At 40.9% G+C, this 17092-nt stretch overlaps 1 protein-coding gene across 1 annotated transcript; it reads right to left on the reverse strand.

The window, feature by feature from the left end:
• LOC8065826 lies at positions 9710 to 10866 on the reverse strand. Its single transcript, XM_002466981.2, has 2 exons — positions 10462 to 10866; positions 9710 to 10342 (listed from the first exon to the last, which is right to left on the reverse strand). Exons 1-2 carry the CDS (start codon positions 10834 to 10836, stop codon positions 10004 to 10006), a joined length of 714 nt encoding a protein of 237 aa, XP_002467026.1. The 5' UTR covers positions 10837 to 10866; the 3' UTR covers positions 9710 to 10003.

Raw genomic sequence — 17092 nt, forward strand, 5'->3', positions numbered from 1 at the left:
TTTATAAGAAAGATCAAACAACTCACTAGTGATGAAGTGGGTCAATCTTCTAAAGAGGGTCAAGGTGATTCTTCTAAACAGATTTGGTTTGTCCAAACTGATTTGTCCAAAATAGTTGACAATGCAGTTGGTTATTCTGTGGATCCAATGGGAAAAAATGAATTATTTTGTGAGGGAAAAGAACAGTCAGCTGGTGAAAAGAATTGCAAAAGGAAAAGCCAATCTCCAGAAATCTTTATGTCTGATGACAACATTGTCAATACTCAAGATAGTGTGCAAGAGGATAACAATCTGATCAACAAAGATGGTAGGCTGAATGAACATGGTGTAAATACAGGAGATATTGGTGTTGTGCCTGAACAAAAAGCTTATAAGATTCAAGAGAGAAGGAGTGAAAGATTGAAGAAAGACACAAGGATGACGACTATGGAAAAGATTGAGAAGGCTGGAGCTAAAAAGAATCTAGAAGGTAATTCAAAAATAACCAATTCTTTTTCTATTCTTTCTGTAGAAGATATTATTCATACCACTGCTGATATGGGGATTTTGGTAGACAGTAATAATTTTGATACTTTTGACCTAATAAATGATTTAGAGAATGCTAGAAATGATTTATATCATAAACAAATTGAGCAAAAAAATAAATCTCAAACTGATACAGTTGAGATTGATAAAAAAGATGATGGACAGATACATGAGTTAGATTGGTTACATGAGGAATCCTCTAAGACAGAGGATTTTATTTTGGTGGAGTCCAGAAAAAAGAGGAGAGAAAATAGGAAGAAATTAAAAATCTCTCCATCAAAGCAAGTGATTAATCAGGACCAGGAAGTTCCTGGCCTGATCAAGAAGAAAGGGAGGAAGCCTTGTAATGCTTCTGTACCTAGAAACACTAGATGTAAAAAGTCATAATAAAATGCAAGGCCTTATTTGGAATTGTAGGGGCCTTAGAAAGAAAGGGGTCTCTACTTTTCTTAAAGATCTCATTTATCAATATAATTTCCACTTTCTAGGAATTCAAGAAACTATGATTAAAGATTGTGATGAAAAACTTTTGAGGAAATTTGATCCTAATCAGGATTACTTGTGGTTGTATAATTCAACACATGGAAAATCTGGGGGTATTCTTGTGGGGGTTAGGAAAGAATGGTTTGATATTGGCTCATTCCAACAAGGGGATTTTATGTTACAGGTGAATTTGTGGGATAAAATGGAAAAGATTAAATGGAATCTTTTGATAGTATATGGAGCTGCTCAGGAGGAACATAAAATGGATTTCTTAGCTGAATTATCAGCTTTCTGTACTAGAAATCAGGAACCTATTTTGGTTGGTGGAGATTTCAATATTATCAGATTTGCAATAGAAAGGAATAAGCCTGGTGGCACTTTGAGATATTCTGATATTTTCAATACCCTCATCAATTTTCATGAACTTAGGGAACTTGAGATGTCTGGGGGAGTATTCACTTGGTCAAACAATCAAGTCAATCCAACTTTGGAAAAACTTGATAGAATCCTTATTTTCAAAGATTGGGAGGATATCTTTCCTAATGTTTTAGTTAAAAAATTACCTAGGGAGGTCTCTGATCATAATCCTTTGATTCTATTTTCTGAAACTATCCCTAATCAGAGACATATTGAATTCAAATTTGATCTGAACTGGTTAAATCATCCTGAGTTTATTCCAAAGGTTAGAAATATTTGGACCAAACCATGTAGAGCTAAAACCAGTCTTGATAAAATTCAGCAGAAATTGAAGATACTGAAACAGTACTTCAAAGGCTAGGGCTTCAATCTGCAAGGTGATCTTAAAAAACAAAGATGTTCTAACAGTGAGGAAATAAAAAAATTGGAAGTATTAGAGGAAGTGAATGGGCTTAATGCTGAACTAGCTGAGATGAAAACTAGATTGATTTGTGAAAATTTACTTCTTTTGGATCAAGAGGAAACATACTGGTACAATAGATCTCATGAACAATGGTAACTAAAAGGAGATAATAATACTAGTTATTTTCACAAAATTGCCAATGGCAGGAAAAGAAAAAACAAGATCATAACTTTTGAATGTGATGGAAACATTATTGAGGGGGATGAAGATCTTTTGAAGCATGCATCTGAATATTATGCTGAGTTGGTTGGTCCTGAAATAGAACACAATATACAGATTGACCAAAGTTTGTGGGATGAAATTGATAAAGTGTCTGATTTGGAGAATGAATTTTTATGCAGACCTTTTTTTGAAAGTGAGGTTAAAGAATCTTTGTTTCAAATGGAAAAAAACAAAGCAGCTGGCCTAGATAAGATACCAATTGAGTTTTATCAAATGTGTTGGGAAATTGTGAAAGATGATATTATGCAATTATTCTTAGACTTTCATGAAGGAAAGGTAGACATTAGTAGATTGAATTATAGGGTGATTACTCTGCTACCTAAAGTTAGTGATGCTACTAAAATTCAACAATATAGACCGATTTGCTTACTAAATTGTTTGTACAAGCTGATTACCAAAGTTTTGACTGTGAGATTGGAAAAAATCGCTGAAAAACGTATACATCACAATCAAACTGCTTTTATGAAAGGAAGAAAATCATGAGTGGCATTATGATTCTGCATGAAATCTTACATGAAACCAAAAGGACTAAACAAATTGGGATCATCTTAAATTAGATTTTGAAAAAGCCTATGATAAAGTGAAATGGAGTTTTCTCTTCAAATGTTTTGAGGCTAGAGGTTTCTGCCCCAAATGGTGTGAATGGATAAAAAATATGGTTTCCGGGGGAACAGTTAGTGTTAAGTTGAATGATCTAGTTGGGAGATACATAAGAAGTTACAAAGGAGTGAGACAAGGAGATCCTTTATCTCCTATTCTATTCAATTTTGTGGCTGATGGCTTGACTAGAATGATTCATAAGGCCCAAGCTAATGATCTATTTCATGGGTTGGTGGATCATATTATAGATAAAGGAGTTGGAGTATTACAATATGTAGATGATACGATTTTATGTTTGAAACACAACATTGATGATGCAAGAAATTTGAAGCTGCTGCTGTACATGTATGAACTAATGACTGGTTTGAAAATAAATTTCCTTAAAAGTGAGATTCTTACCATTAATGATGAGGAGAATTGGGCTAATACTTATGCTGATCTGTTCAATTGCCAAATTGGAACCTTCCCTATAAAATATCTAGGAGTTCCTGTGAGTCCTAGTAGGCTTCATGTAACTGACTGGCTTCCTTTAGTGGATAAAAATGCTAAGAAGTTGGATGTTTGGCAAGGTGGATCATTATCGATAGCTGGTAGTACAACTCTTATTAAATCCAGTTTGAACAATGCCCCTATATATCACATGTCCATTTACTTGTTTCCCAAAACAATACAAAGTAGGTTGGACAAGTTGAGAAGGACTTTTTTTCTGGCAAGGTGGGGGACAAGGAAAAAGTATCATCTTGTTAGATGGACTAAGATTTGTAAGAATAAAAAGAAAGGAGGGCTTGGAATTAAGGACATTTCTAAAATGAACATTAGCCTTTTGTGTAAATGGTTCTGGAAACTTGAAAAAGAGGATGGGATGTGGCAGCAGATCATTAAATTCAAATATATAAAAAATGCCTCAATTTGCACTGTGAAACACAGGCAAAATGACTCTGCTATCTGGACTGATTTGTTGAAAATTAGAGAAATATATTTGCAAGGGAGAAAAATTATAATTGGTAATGGGAAATCAACTCTGTTTGGGAGAGATACATGGTTGTATGATAAACCGTTGCAATTGTTATTCCTGATCTGTTCAAAATTTGTGTGCATCAAAATTTGAAGGTATATGAAGTTAGGCAAAACATTCAAGTAGTTACTTTCTCAAGATGGTTAGTAGATAAATTACGGGATGATTGGATCAGCATTATGGAGGACTTCAAAAAAGTTATTTTTACTGATGCTAATGATGATATTTCTTGGAAATTTGGTAAAAGTGGTCGTTTCTCTGTTAAATCCTGTTATGATACTATGACTACAAATGATTCTGGCATATATCATAAAAGGATTTGGAAAAGTGCGATACCAGCGAAGATAAAAATATTCTTGTGGCTTATGCTTAACAATGCTGTGTTGACACCACTTGTTATTTTTGTGATAAAACTGAAAATTTATCTCACTTGTTCTTTCAATGTAGTACTGCTAAAGCAGTTTGGACAATAGTTGCTAAATGTATTGGAGCTGATAATATTCCTTGTTCTTTTGAGCAATGTTGGAATTGGTGTGATGTTTGGATACCTTCAGGAAAACAGTTTCATGCAACTGGGGATTGCAGCAGTATGTTGGGCTATCTGGAAAGCCCGAAATAGAACATGTTTTGAGGGGAAACTCCTATCAAACCCAATCTCTATTATTTGTCATGCTTGTGCTTTAATGAAATACTGGGCAGGTCTTTTCAAGGAAGTAGACAAGGAAACCTTGGAGAATGGAGTAAACACGATGCTCAAGATCGCTACCTCTCTTCTTGCTAAGAGGAACAGAGAGGGAGAGCTGCTGATGAAAGACAATGATGATGACAACCAAGAAGAGTAGAAGACCTCTTGTCAAGTACCTGAAGAAAGCGTCCAGCTGTGATGCGATTTGGGTCTATCTTGCTTTTGTGTTTTGTAATCTGATCTGTTTTCTGACTTGTCATAGTCAGATCGTTGGAGAAGTAGGTTTCAATAGCTTTATCTCGATGGTAGCTTTTGTAGTAGTGAGGTTTCTCTGGGTTTTGCTCATTCTGTCTTTCTATATTGCTTCCTAAAGACTTTGTATTTCCGTTAGTGATAATGGAAATGAGGTTCACCTTGGTTTAAAAGAAAAAGCTAGCATACAAAGATAAGGGCTCCGTCTCGGGACATAAAAGCTTGGCGACCAATATTATTATTTGTGGAGATCGAGCGAGCTGCTCTAGGCTGATAAATAAAAGGATATGAAAAAACTATTAGTCCAACTGTTGTCGTGATATCTGTAACTGCATCAATGATATCATTGTATCATATATGATTCATAAAAACTAAGGACTTATTTCGATAGAGCCCTGGGCCCTGGCCTAGGCGTTCTCTTACCCAGCTAAGTGCATCTAGCTAGGCTCGGGTGCTCAAAGTGAAATGCATATATTATATATATATATATATATATATATATACATATATATACATACACTCTGTAGCTAGCTACAAAATATCATATTCTGTAGCCAGGCCGGTGTACGCACTCAGCAGCGCGTTCGACGCACCCAGCAAAGCGTTCGAACTGACCGGCAACGAGCGTGCGTAATTTGCTGCTGCATGTCTGCATGCACGTCATTATTATGTGCTAATTACCGTAATCATTATCCTGCAGCTGAGGCATTTTTCACTGAGGTCAACGCATGCATGTTTCCAGGATGCACCCTTTGCATTATCATAATTTATTATGGTAATTCTTCCTCCAAATTATCGTAATTTAATAAGAGAATTACATTAATTTGAATTAATAATGATAATTTACTAAAAATAATATGTAATTTGGAGAGAGAATTACCATAACCTACTATTGTTATAGTAACCGGTCACTGGAGTAAGAAATATTTTTTATAACTTTTTGGTCAACTTGGGTGAGATTTACCATAATTTAGTATAAAACTATTTTAAGATTACGATAATACTTGGTCACGAAATAGTTTAGTATTAAGCAATTTTGAGTTATTAATTACTATAATGTCAGGATCAATTTACCCTACAATGTGGTTACTTAAGGTACCACTTACTATTGACTCGGCCAATTTTCGATGAACCAATTACGATAATCAGAACAGGGAGTTACGATAATTTGAAATCTGTTTAAAGAAAGTTTTGAAACAACCATAATATGTCTTTCCAAAGACATGTACATTGATACGTTTTTCTAACATAACAAAATAGAAGTGTAAATCGTACAAGACACTGTCCCCACATATTTTGAACCATGACACGAATCAAAATCCTGTGCGCCAGCATAAGCATCCCTACTGGATCTGGATGCCTATTTTGCAGCGGCATAAGCATCCCCAGATGCATGACCAATGGCCGGTGGTCAAATTGAAGTTGATGCAGAACACATATTAATAGCTGTCCTCAAATATAATGAAGTCAAGCAGACATGGCCTAATATTTGTTCAAATGCCTTTCTCGCTTGAAACATCATGATAAGAATAGTAAGTATTATGGTTTTCTCTGGAACCAGGACATACAGAAAATTGTAGATCGGCATAATGACCATAATCTTTTCTCTAGTATCTCTTTCAATTAGATTCTTACGTACATAAAAAGTAGAGTATATGTGAAAATAGATCATCATGCCACACCTATTTAAATATATACTTGATTGTATATTTAAAGGCTTCAGAAATGCAGTTTCTGTATATCTATAGTGCGATAGATTTAGCACTATGATGATTAGAACGAATAATGAAAATAAATAGGAGTTACCAAAATTTGTTAAACGTTTTACTAGAAAATATATGCCATTGTCACTATAATTTATGACTTGCTATCCTTGTGAATTGACAACTGATTTACAAGAATTTAGCGCATGATTTACAAGATTCAACCTTGCATGTGAATTACTATAATGCATGCCTTCCTGTCCTTGTGAATTTGACATTATGGTTTACGATAACTTCATACATGATTTACGGAATCTATGCTCTTGAAATTTTAGAGTTGTGTAATTTAACATTGTCAAACCTGCCATGGCACAAAATTGTTCAGATGTTATGATCACTACAACAATTCCCAAATCTCCATGCCTAACCAGATCAGCAAAAAAACACTAATAAAAGTTGATCTAAGTGAAGCAATAATATATGGCAGTCAACTTAAATGGACAAAAAATCCAAACTACTCTGGCCAGCGAGGTATTAATTTTCAGTACCCACGAAAGTGAGAAATAAAAAAAATCTCTCTATGAGAAATACTACTACTACTTAGCAACATAGGATCCATTGCTGGTGGACAAGTGAAGCTTACGACAATTTCGTTAATCTCCTACAGAATCATGATTGCATTCCGATCGCATACAGTTTAATTACTCACCAGCTCTGATGAAAGAACCTATTAGAAATACAGAACCCAAAGCATCTTGTGCTATGCAATAACAATTTCTACTCATCAATCCAGCCAAAATATTATGATGAGCTATATCACGATCAGATATGAAACAAAGGTGTTCGTTCAAACAAAAAAGATCTAAAACAAAATAAATTTATTATAGGATTAGTGCTAGTATGGAGCGGCTCACCTGGATAGGCTGCATACATTTTTCTTCACAACTGTTCTCGGAAGCTTGGAGCAGTGCGGTTCGAGCCTTTGAGGTATTCACGACATAACTTACACAGGTAACAAATGGGTATTATGAATATAAGTTTTTACGGAAATTTTCGACTATGGTTGACGGTAAAAATTAATAAGGATGATCAAAATTACCATAATGAAGATAGGGAGCTACCAGAATTTAGGGTCATGGTATTCTGATGCTACTCAAATCAGGAGCACAATAGGCTGTTAAGTAATTACAATAATTGGAATCAATAATTTAGTTAGGGACTAGCCAAAAATTTTCCTCAGATGATATCGATATATTACAATATATTTATGTCCTTTATATATGAATCACTATAATCTATTCTGATTATACTATATTTGTTCTCTGTTCATAAATAATACAAAATCAAAGGATCTGACATTCAAAAATTTGGTTTAAAAAAAAACAGCCAGCTAACACAACCTAAAATCAATAGGATCTACAAACCTTCACACTCTAGCTAATGTGGCCAATAGATCTGTAATAATAAACAATATTTGAACCTACGGGAGTCACAAACAGCTACCACTACCAAAACCCAGATGGCTAATCGGACAAATGGAATTAACTAAGTGACTGATGAATAATTAATCAAGAAATTACCATAAGAAATCGACGGTCTTCCTAAACTCGTGACTCTGATTCAGACAAAAAATATCATAAATACCTCTCTGATTTACGACAAACAAAGTTACAATAATTAAGTAGCATGAATAGGAACATGTATTGTGCTTGATCTAAAATACGGTATCATTTAGAATATTGGTTGTGGGACTATTAATAAAATTGCTAAAACCATGCACACTGAAAGAACTAACAGGGTTCCTGAATCTGAATACGAACCAAAATTGTGTAATCTGGTAAGGTTGATTTTCAGAAAACATGAGTAGAACATGAACTCCAGAATGGCACCGGAAGAGAGAACGGACGCTCCGTCGTCACCGGGGAAGAAGCTGCCGTGGAGCGCAGGGCGAGCCACGCCGTCGCCTCAAGCCCCATCCACCACTGGTTGGGGATGGGAAGCCACGCACGGCCAGGGGCCGCCATGCCCGCCGGTTGGTCGTGCCGCCGCGCCCGTGGGGAGCAGATCAGGGCGGGGAGGCGGAGGGCCGGCCACCGACGCCGCCAGGAAGGTGAAGGAGCCGCCGCCTCACCGGGAAGGTGGAGGAGCCGCCGCTGCGACAGGGAGAGGTGCCCGGCCGGGGGAGGGCTACGCCAAGTGGGGTGGCGCTACGCCCACGGTGCCGATTCGGCGGATGAGAGGGGGGAGCTCCGGCGCCGATGTGCTCGGTGGGTTGCGGGAGGACGCGGCGAGGTGTGGGGGAGAAATCCCAATGTGTTCGGGGGTGGGCAGATGCGGGCGAGGTGTCGGTGTTGGATTGTTGAGACCGGACAAATCAACGTGATTAATTATTGGATATTGGGTTGTGGGACCGGCCACAGGCTCAGCCATGCGGGAGAGAGATGCATGGTAGCGAGATTGGCTCAGTCGGATGGCCTGGCTACAAAATATATATATATATATATATATATATATATATATATATATATATATGGTGGTTTCACCCCTTCCGTTCCATCAAAAAGTGAAATGCCTATATAGTGGTTTCGACCCCTCCCGTTCCATCAAAAAGTGAAATGCCTAGAACAGATTCTTGTGTCGGAAATCAAATTCTCCTGTTCCATCAAAAAGTGAAATGCCTAGAATAGATTCTTGTGTCGGAAATCAAATTGACCCAGCATAGTGCCAAGCCAAAGGATCCCTGACTTCCCGTGACATAGCTAGGCCTCCACCTCAACCTTCTGTTGTTATTGTTGTAACATCCGGGTCCGGAGTTTAATAAGATTAATAGAATATTTATACTAACAAGTTGTAATTTCTTTTCTAGAAATCTACCTCCAAACGTGCTTGATCTAGAGCAATTTTAGGATAGGTGATCGAAAGTTCTTTTCAAATGCACATGAGTGAGGACAAACTGTATAGAAAAGACTACTGTTGGTCTATGAGAACATTCTATGTCTAAAAAAACTGCCAAATATAAGCGGGTCTGACGTCAAAGAAACATGATGTTACAGTTGTCCACCCCATGCCTCCTCTCTCAGCACCACATTTCTCTAACAATATATCCTTTATTTTTTTTTTAAAAAAAAAGAACAATGGAAGAGACTTCCCACTTCTGTGTCACCGCACACACTGTTTGCATTATTATATAGTTTCAACGAAATTGTTGAAGATAAGTCAGGCGAACAAAACACAAAAAACATGCATGACATAATCGTTGAATCTATTTTGCATCTTTAGTCTTAGGCTGAAGAGTAATTACCCCAAAATTTAGACTAAAGGGCGGTAGGCATTCTTCATAAAAATAATCGAAGAACGGCATCAAATCCTCCTTTATCACTTTCCAGAATAGTTCAGTACCTGGAGCTTTATTGTGTTCCATTTAGAACAAAGCCTCTTCGACCTCTGAGTAAACGTTGTTACGTTGATGTAAGCATATCATATAGTTCTTTTTTCCCCCCAATACAAGCTAATAGTACAAATTAGTGAATGCATGCATTATTGATTATATATATATGATCGGATAGTCGATGCCTGCGCTGATAAAGATCCATCTTTCTCGTCGCATGCACTAGCACTTGTAGCTACACCAACACACATCAGCCTCCGTACTTGGCCTTGTAATCCTTCCACAGCTGCTGCACATTCTTCCCCAGAATCTGCGCAAAGAAATCGTCGGAGTAGCCGCCTTTCATCTTGGCGTTGAGCTGCGCGACGAAGCCCGGCTTCAGCGAGTCGCAGTAATCCAGGAACCTCGCCGTCACATCATACCCCTGATCCCACCGGTCTCCCTGCCCCGGCTTCCCCCAGTGCCCCGGCGCGTACCCGGCCTTCAGCCTGACGTAGTCGGCGATGCCCTCGATGAGGCCGCCGTTCGCCTTGCCCTGTCCGTCCCACTGCCACACGTGCGTTACCTCGTGGTACAGCACCCCAGCCGCCTGATGGAACATTCATATACATGTCGTGTGTAATTTCTTAAATCTTTTTGTTAAAAAAAACCCCAGTTTAGTAAGCTTTGTTCACACAACAATTAATTAGCGGCCGATGTTACTGTTACCTCTGTCTTGATGTCACCAGAGTAGCCGCCGACGTACTGGGCACTGAGGTGGATGCCGTTGCCGCTGGTGAAGGCCACGCCGCCGATGTCCTCGACGACGAGGGTGACGGAGCTGACGGGCTTGCGGCTGCCGGGGTTGGGCTGGCTGAAGGTCTTCCAGCAAAAGGAGGAGGCGTCCGAGAGCACTCGCCTCGAGTACGCGACGCCGATGTCCCGGCCGAACCGCTTGCCGCCCGCCGTGCTCGACGCGGCGTTCGTCGCGCTGAACGTGACCGCGCCGGCGGCCGCCACGCCGGCCAGGAGAGAAGCGAGCGCTACGACGACGACGGCGGCACGCCTCATCGTCGTCATGTCGCTTGAGAGTGTAGGCGCCATGGAACGAACGGGATGGTGTGTTGAGGGTTTAAATAGATCGACGGGCAACCTGTGGCAAGATATATAGATAACGTGCGTGGCGTCACCAAATTAATGATTTGTTGGGTGCGTGTGAGGCAGCATTTTGGTTGACTCGATCGATCGGGTCTGGGGTCAAGCACTAGTTGGGTTGGGAAATTTGACGAATGGGTACGTTGCTCAATGCTCTCCTGCTGCCGCCTCTCCACGTCCACGAAGACAGCAGGTCTACGACGACGACGCCGTATCCGTATGGACGCGCCACGTTCCGCGCCTGCACGCGTCCGTCCGGTGCTCTGCGTTAGTGCTGGCTGGTGGGTTGGGTGCCTGCGTTGTTGCGGTGTTCGTCAAAAGCTGTGGAAAAAAAGAAGGCGCGCGCGGGATATGGTGGATCGCAGCGTAATGAGGTTGTCAATTTAGATAAGATCTTAGCTTAATCATAAGATTGTATAAGTCGTAAAAGTAGTCAAATCAAATTCCTTACTCACTCTATCCCAAATTATAAAATATTCCAAGAATCAGTCAAAGTATCTTAAGTTTGACCGATAATATAATAATATTTATTATACCAACTATGTATTATTAGATTCTTTATTAATTATATTTTTATAGTATACCTATTTAATGTCATAAATCTTTATACTTCTCTCTATAATTTTGGTCAAACTTAAAATTCTTTGACTCTCTAAGATTTTTAGAATGTGTTAATTATAATTTAAAATGGAGGGAGTATTAAGACCGTAAAGATGAAAAATTCTAATGCCAAAACCATTAAAATTTAATAACTATGGGTACTACTCCCTCTGTACCTGGAAGGTTCGACTTCTACAATATGTGCCAGTCAATTTTTTTAAGTCTGACCAACTTATAGAAAAGAATATCAATATATATAATATAATATAAATATCTTATGAAAATATATCTATAATCAATGTAATGGTATTAATTTATTACTATAAATTTTAGTATTTTTTAGAAATTCGGTTAAAATTTTAAAAGTTTGACTTAGGATACGAAGTACTGGTGTCCTGATGACATGATCAACAACTACCTTATTTATTTCCGTCACATCATGCTAGATCATTGACGTGTTGATCATGTTGTGCCGTTGCCGTTGTGTGATAGGCTAGTACGGTTTTATGATCAGGGACTGGAGCACGTTCGGATCCTTTGGTTTTGCTAGAGCTCGTGTCCTTGATGAGCAATATAGTTGTAATAGTGCATGTAGTTGGATATGCATCGATGCTCATAAAAATAAATTTGTCCAATCTATTAGATATTCAACGGTGTTTTTCTATTACAATAAATTAGTGAACGATACTTTCTGTTATGATTTATCAGCCAAACCAATAGAATTCAAACGGTACCTTCACCTTACCAGTTAATTAAGTTAATGCGAGCATGGAGGGTAGGCAAGCCAAAGGAGCCCTAAGGGTCTCCCCAATATTAGGTAAGAATCGTTGGTTGATGTGGACATAAAAAACAATTAAAAACAGAAAAAAAGTTAAATCATGCAGCTGAGCTAATAAAACACTCACAATGCAGACTTTATCATAGAGTTTAAAATTATTTATTAACTCGAACAATATGGACTTAGAGTCTTATTTTTTCTACCTCTTTCTTCAATAAATATGCTGCCACATGAACAAAGTATCATAAATACTACGTATTTAATTGTCTTGTACTCTATGATAGATTTTTGTATTGTGAATGTCTGTCAAAGACTAAAAAAAAATCTAGGGAGGTGCGCGAGCTAGGCGCTTGAGCGCTCGATAGCGTGGTAACTTCCCTCCTTCTAATTGGTTCCCCAGTGATTCCAATCCGAGCTAGCGATTTTAAGACCGTTGGGGATGCCCTAAAATCTGGAATACCGAAGCAACATCCGGTTACTTTATCGAACTGATTTACTTATCAATCCTTTTATTTCCTTTATTTATTTTCCAGGCACAGTGCAGACGTCAACAAGACATTTTCTTTTTGAACAATCAGTTCTAGTAGTAAGTGTTGACACCATTTTTGGGCACGTGTCTAGGGTGGCAGGATAGGGTGACAGTACGATGCGGGTTGCTGATGAGGATGGTTGCCGATGAGGGAGAGGTTGAATGTGACTAAGTCCACAGGCAGTAATATGGTGCCGATGGCTGGATAAAAAGGTCTGCCGATGACTATGGCAAGGGGATTGCCGATGATGCGAAGGAGGAGTCCGGAAGCTGCCAGTTGTCATGTGGAGGAGTTTCGGTTTGTCACGAAGGATAGTTTTATTATTTCCTTAATTATTTGCATCGTTTTGTATACGGATTCCGTGTAATTTGGAATTCGAATTCTAATCGTGTCTGGTTGTAGCTCTTTGAGCAGGGTATAAATATAAACCCTAGGACCTTGTAATAATCAATCAAGAAATCAATAAAACACACGTTTTTACTCATATTCCAGCATCTACTTTTCGACGACTTCGTCATACTTTTTTCTTTTTATTACGAGTTCTTAGGAATTCGTCGACTTAAGCTCGGCGTGTTCTCGAGTTCCGCGTGAGTACCTCTTAGCCGTGACATCCGGGCGCATCGCTGTTGTCAGGACTAAAGTATTCGAGTTATCACCTTTGCCGATAGCAAGGTCAAATCGGCTGGCACGCCTTAACGTTTGAATCGGGTATTAGCCCTTTGTGTTTGCAGATCAGTTTTGCATCAACACATCTTTTGGCACGCCCGGTGGGACAGATTCAAGATCAAGATCAACATGTCGATCTCTGACCTCGATCAAGAGAACGTCATCCCCGTGACGGAGGCCAACCTCAAGGATGAGCAAAAGCAAGCTATTGCCCAAGCCATGGAAGAGTTCAAGCAGCAATGCCTGAGGTCTTTCAGCATAAACAGGAGCGGCGAAGTGGTCCAGAAAGATGCACTGCCGGCACCACGGCAGGTCACCTTTGACGCCAATCCTGGCAAGCTTCAAGATATGGTTGACAATGCCATCAATCGAGCGTTGATTAACCAAGCTGGTGTACTGTCTAATACGGTTTTCAACGCCGTGGCAAGAACTTTCAAGGAAGGACAAATCCCGCCAGATTATGTGGGGCCCTCCCATCATCAGCCAACGGCACCAGAGGTCACGGCTCCATCGGCTGCCTTGACGAATGCAAGTACACAGTCTGCCGTCTCTCCAAGTACATTGGGGACTACTGGTGCACTATCTATGCCGATGGCAACCAACCCACAAATTTCAGTTGGGCAGCATAAACTGACAACAGATATGTTGGCATCGGCAATGTCAGGGTTGACTCTTCCTCCCAACTGGTGGGGTTATGGTATGCCTCCAGAGTTGACGCCGGGAACATCACAAATAACTGACATGAGGGGCAAAACTCCTATGACATCGGCACCTCCCAATGCGCCGGTGAACCAGAGTCCTCGGTATACCACAACTACTACTGCAAGGCCTCACACTGGGAATCCTCAAGATTCAATGTTTCAGATGCCCAACGCATCGGCAGAGTCAATGCTCATGCAACAGAGGCCTATGGCCCAGTCGGGGTATGTCAATTCAACGACGGTACCCAATTACCAATCATCAGCAGCACCTATGCCGATGAACGCTAATAATGGATGGCTTGGACAGCAAGCCTTTCCACAATCGCCCCAGCAGGGTTATCAGACTACAGGGTTCCAGCAAGGGCAGGTCTATCCCGGGTTCCAAGGTCAGGGGATTCCCAACCAGCCAATAAATTTTGGACAGCAACTCGGAGGACAGCCAATCGGTGGACAGCAGTTTGGTGGTCCGCAGATTGGAGGACAGGTGACCAATACAATGTTCCATGCAGATCACGTCCCGAACAGACACGTGGAGGTTCGCCACCAAGTGCCAGATCCGCAGCCGCCTCATCGGCAAGATGCCGATGCGTATTGGGCCGATAAGATTGCTGAAGTAATGAGGGAACAATTTGGGATAAAACCCAAAGTCAACACTTATTCTTATCGGACACCGTATCCTCCAGCGTATGATTTGATCCCGCTTCCACATCGGTACAAGGTACCGGATTTTACAAAGTTTTCCGGACAGGACGACACGTCAACCATGGAGCATGTCAACAGGTTCATTATTCAATGTGGAGAGGCTGGTAACAGGGATGAATTGAGGGTTCGTCTATTTTCATCATCATTGTCTGGATCGGCCTTTACTTGGTTCATATCATTACCTCCCAACTCAGTAATTACTTGGGCCGATCTAGAGAAGCAATTCCACAAATACTTCTTCTCGGGGGTTCATGAGAAGAAGATCACCGACTTGGTCAAGTTGAGGCAACGTAATGATGAGTCGGTTGAGGGATTTGTGCAGAGGATACGAGAGGTCAAGAATAAATGCTATAGCCTGGTTCTGGATGATCGGCAGCTAGCCGATTTGGCTTTCCAGGGTTTGTTGCCACATATCAGGGATAAGTATGCCTCTCAGGAGTTCGAAAGTTTAAGTCATTTGGTGCAGAGGATATCTGATCAAGACATCAAGCCTTTCGAGCCTAAGAGGGCATGGAATAAGAAAGTGTCATTTATTGATGAAGCAACAAGCTCAGATTCCGATGAGGAACCAGTAATCGGTTTGGCAGAGTGGGTAAAAAACAAGAAGCCGATGTCTTGTCCTTTTGGGCAGAAGGAACCAGAGAAGTTTGCCTTTGACACCGCCAAGGCCGATAGGATATTTGACTTTCTACTTCAGGAAGGTCAAATCAAACTGTCACCTAACCACGTGATCCCATCGGCAGAAGAGTTGAAGAGGATGAGATATTGCAAGTGGCATAATGCAACTTCACATGACACCAACGAGTGCAAAGTATTCAGACAGCAGCTGCAATCGGCTATAGAGTCAGGGAGAATCAAGTTTGACAGTTCCAAAGCCCAGAAGCCGATGAAGATAGACCAACATCCTTTCCCGACAAACATGTTGGATGCTAAGGGGAAGGCTAAGGTCTTAACGTCGGAGACAGCTGAGAAGAGTGCATCGGTAGATCCTCAGCATCAAGTTACTACTGCCGATGCAAGAAGTAAGGGCTTGGTCCAGGAAGGAACTAGCTCAGGAAGGCTTCCTCGATCTGGTATCGTCATAACTCATAGGAGGCCTCGAGAAAAATGGCAACAACGGGAAGATCGGTATCGGCGCCAGCAGGAAGATTATCAACGGGAAGAAGAAAGACGCCGACAGGAGTGGAATCGGCACAGGGATCATTGGAATTGCCCATTCTTCATCCATTGTTGGGAGGAAAATATCAAGCTTCCTACTGTCAGAGACTGCCCTGAATGCAACGGTTATGATCGGTACGATAGGAACGATCGGCGTTATCATGATGATGAACGGCGAGCTAATGGGCCGATCAGAGGAAGGGTGTCAGTTCATGACCGGCTGGGGGGCAGATTCAGTGGGCACAACAGACTTAGTGACCGTGTCCAGTATTTTCCCAGGAACCAAGAGGAGCTCGAAGGAATGGCTGATGCGCGGGTTCCCGACGAATTCATATTTTGCAGGGATGCTAACACGCATCGCATGGAGTCAAGGGAGAACCGACGCCCGACGGCAAGGCAAAGGCCACTTCCTCCATGGTGCCCTCGAGGATTAACCAAGACACAGAAAAGGAGATTGCAACGAGAAAGGCAAGAGGAGCTAAACAAGGGAGAGAACTCTGGAAGTCGGCAGCCGTCAGACACTAAGAGGGAAGGTCCATCGGCAGGCGTCAACATGGTCTTCATGTTGCCGATGGAGTTTCTTGCACCAGCCAGTGACGATGAGTTGGAATTTTCTGATCAGATAGCTCAGTTGGCTCTGGATCCGATGACGGCTATCTTTGAGAAACCTGCCGATGACGAGAGGCAGCATCTTAAAGCTTTGTTCCTCAAAGGAAGGGTTGATGGGCAACCAATGACCAAGATCCTAGTTGATGGTGGAGCTGCTATTAATATTATGCCGTATGCAGTATATCGGAAGCTTGGGAAAGGGGATCAAGATTTGACCAAGACCGATATGATGCTCAAAGACTTTGAAGGAAACGTGTCTCCAGTCAAGGGGGCGATATGTGCAGAGTTGACCATCGGCAGCAAAACCTTGCCGACAACTTTTTTCGTGATCAGCGGAAAAGGTGCCTACAATTTATTATTGGGGAGAGATTGGATTCATGCCAATTGTTGTGTCCCATCTACAATGCATCAGTGCTTGGTTCAGTGGGTAGGTGACAAGATTGAGATCGTCCCGGGAGATT

Source organism: Sorghum bicolor, chromosome 1, assembly GCF_000003195.3.
Source record: "Sorghum bicolor cultivar BTx623 chromosome 1, Sorghum_bicolor_NCBIv3, whole genome shotgun sequence".
Lineage (NCBI taxonomy): Eukaryota > Viridiplantae > Streptophyta > Magnoliopsida > Poales > Poaceae > Sorghum > Sorghum bicolor.

Coding starts and splice junctions, on each gene's coding strand:
- LOC8065826 (XM_002466981.2), bottom strand. CDS start 10,836: ATGGCGCCTACACTCTCAAGCGACATGACGACGATGAGGCGTGCCGCC. Junction 10,343..10,461: donor CTGGTGACATCAAGACAGAG/GTAACAGTAACA, acceptor ATGTTCCATCAG/GCGGCTGGGGTGCTGTACCA.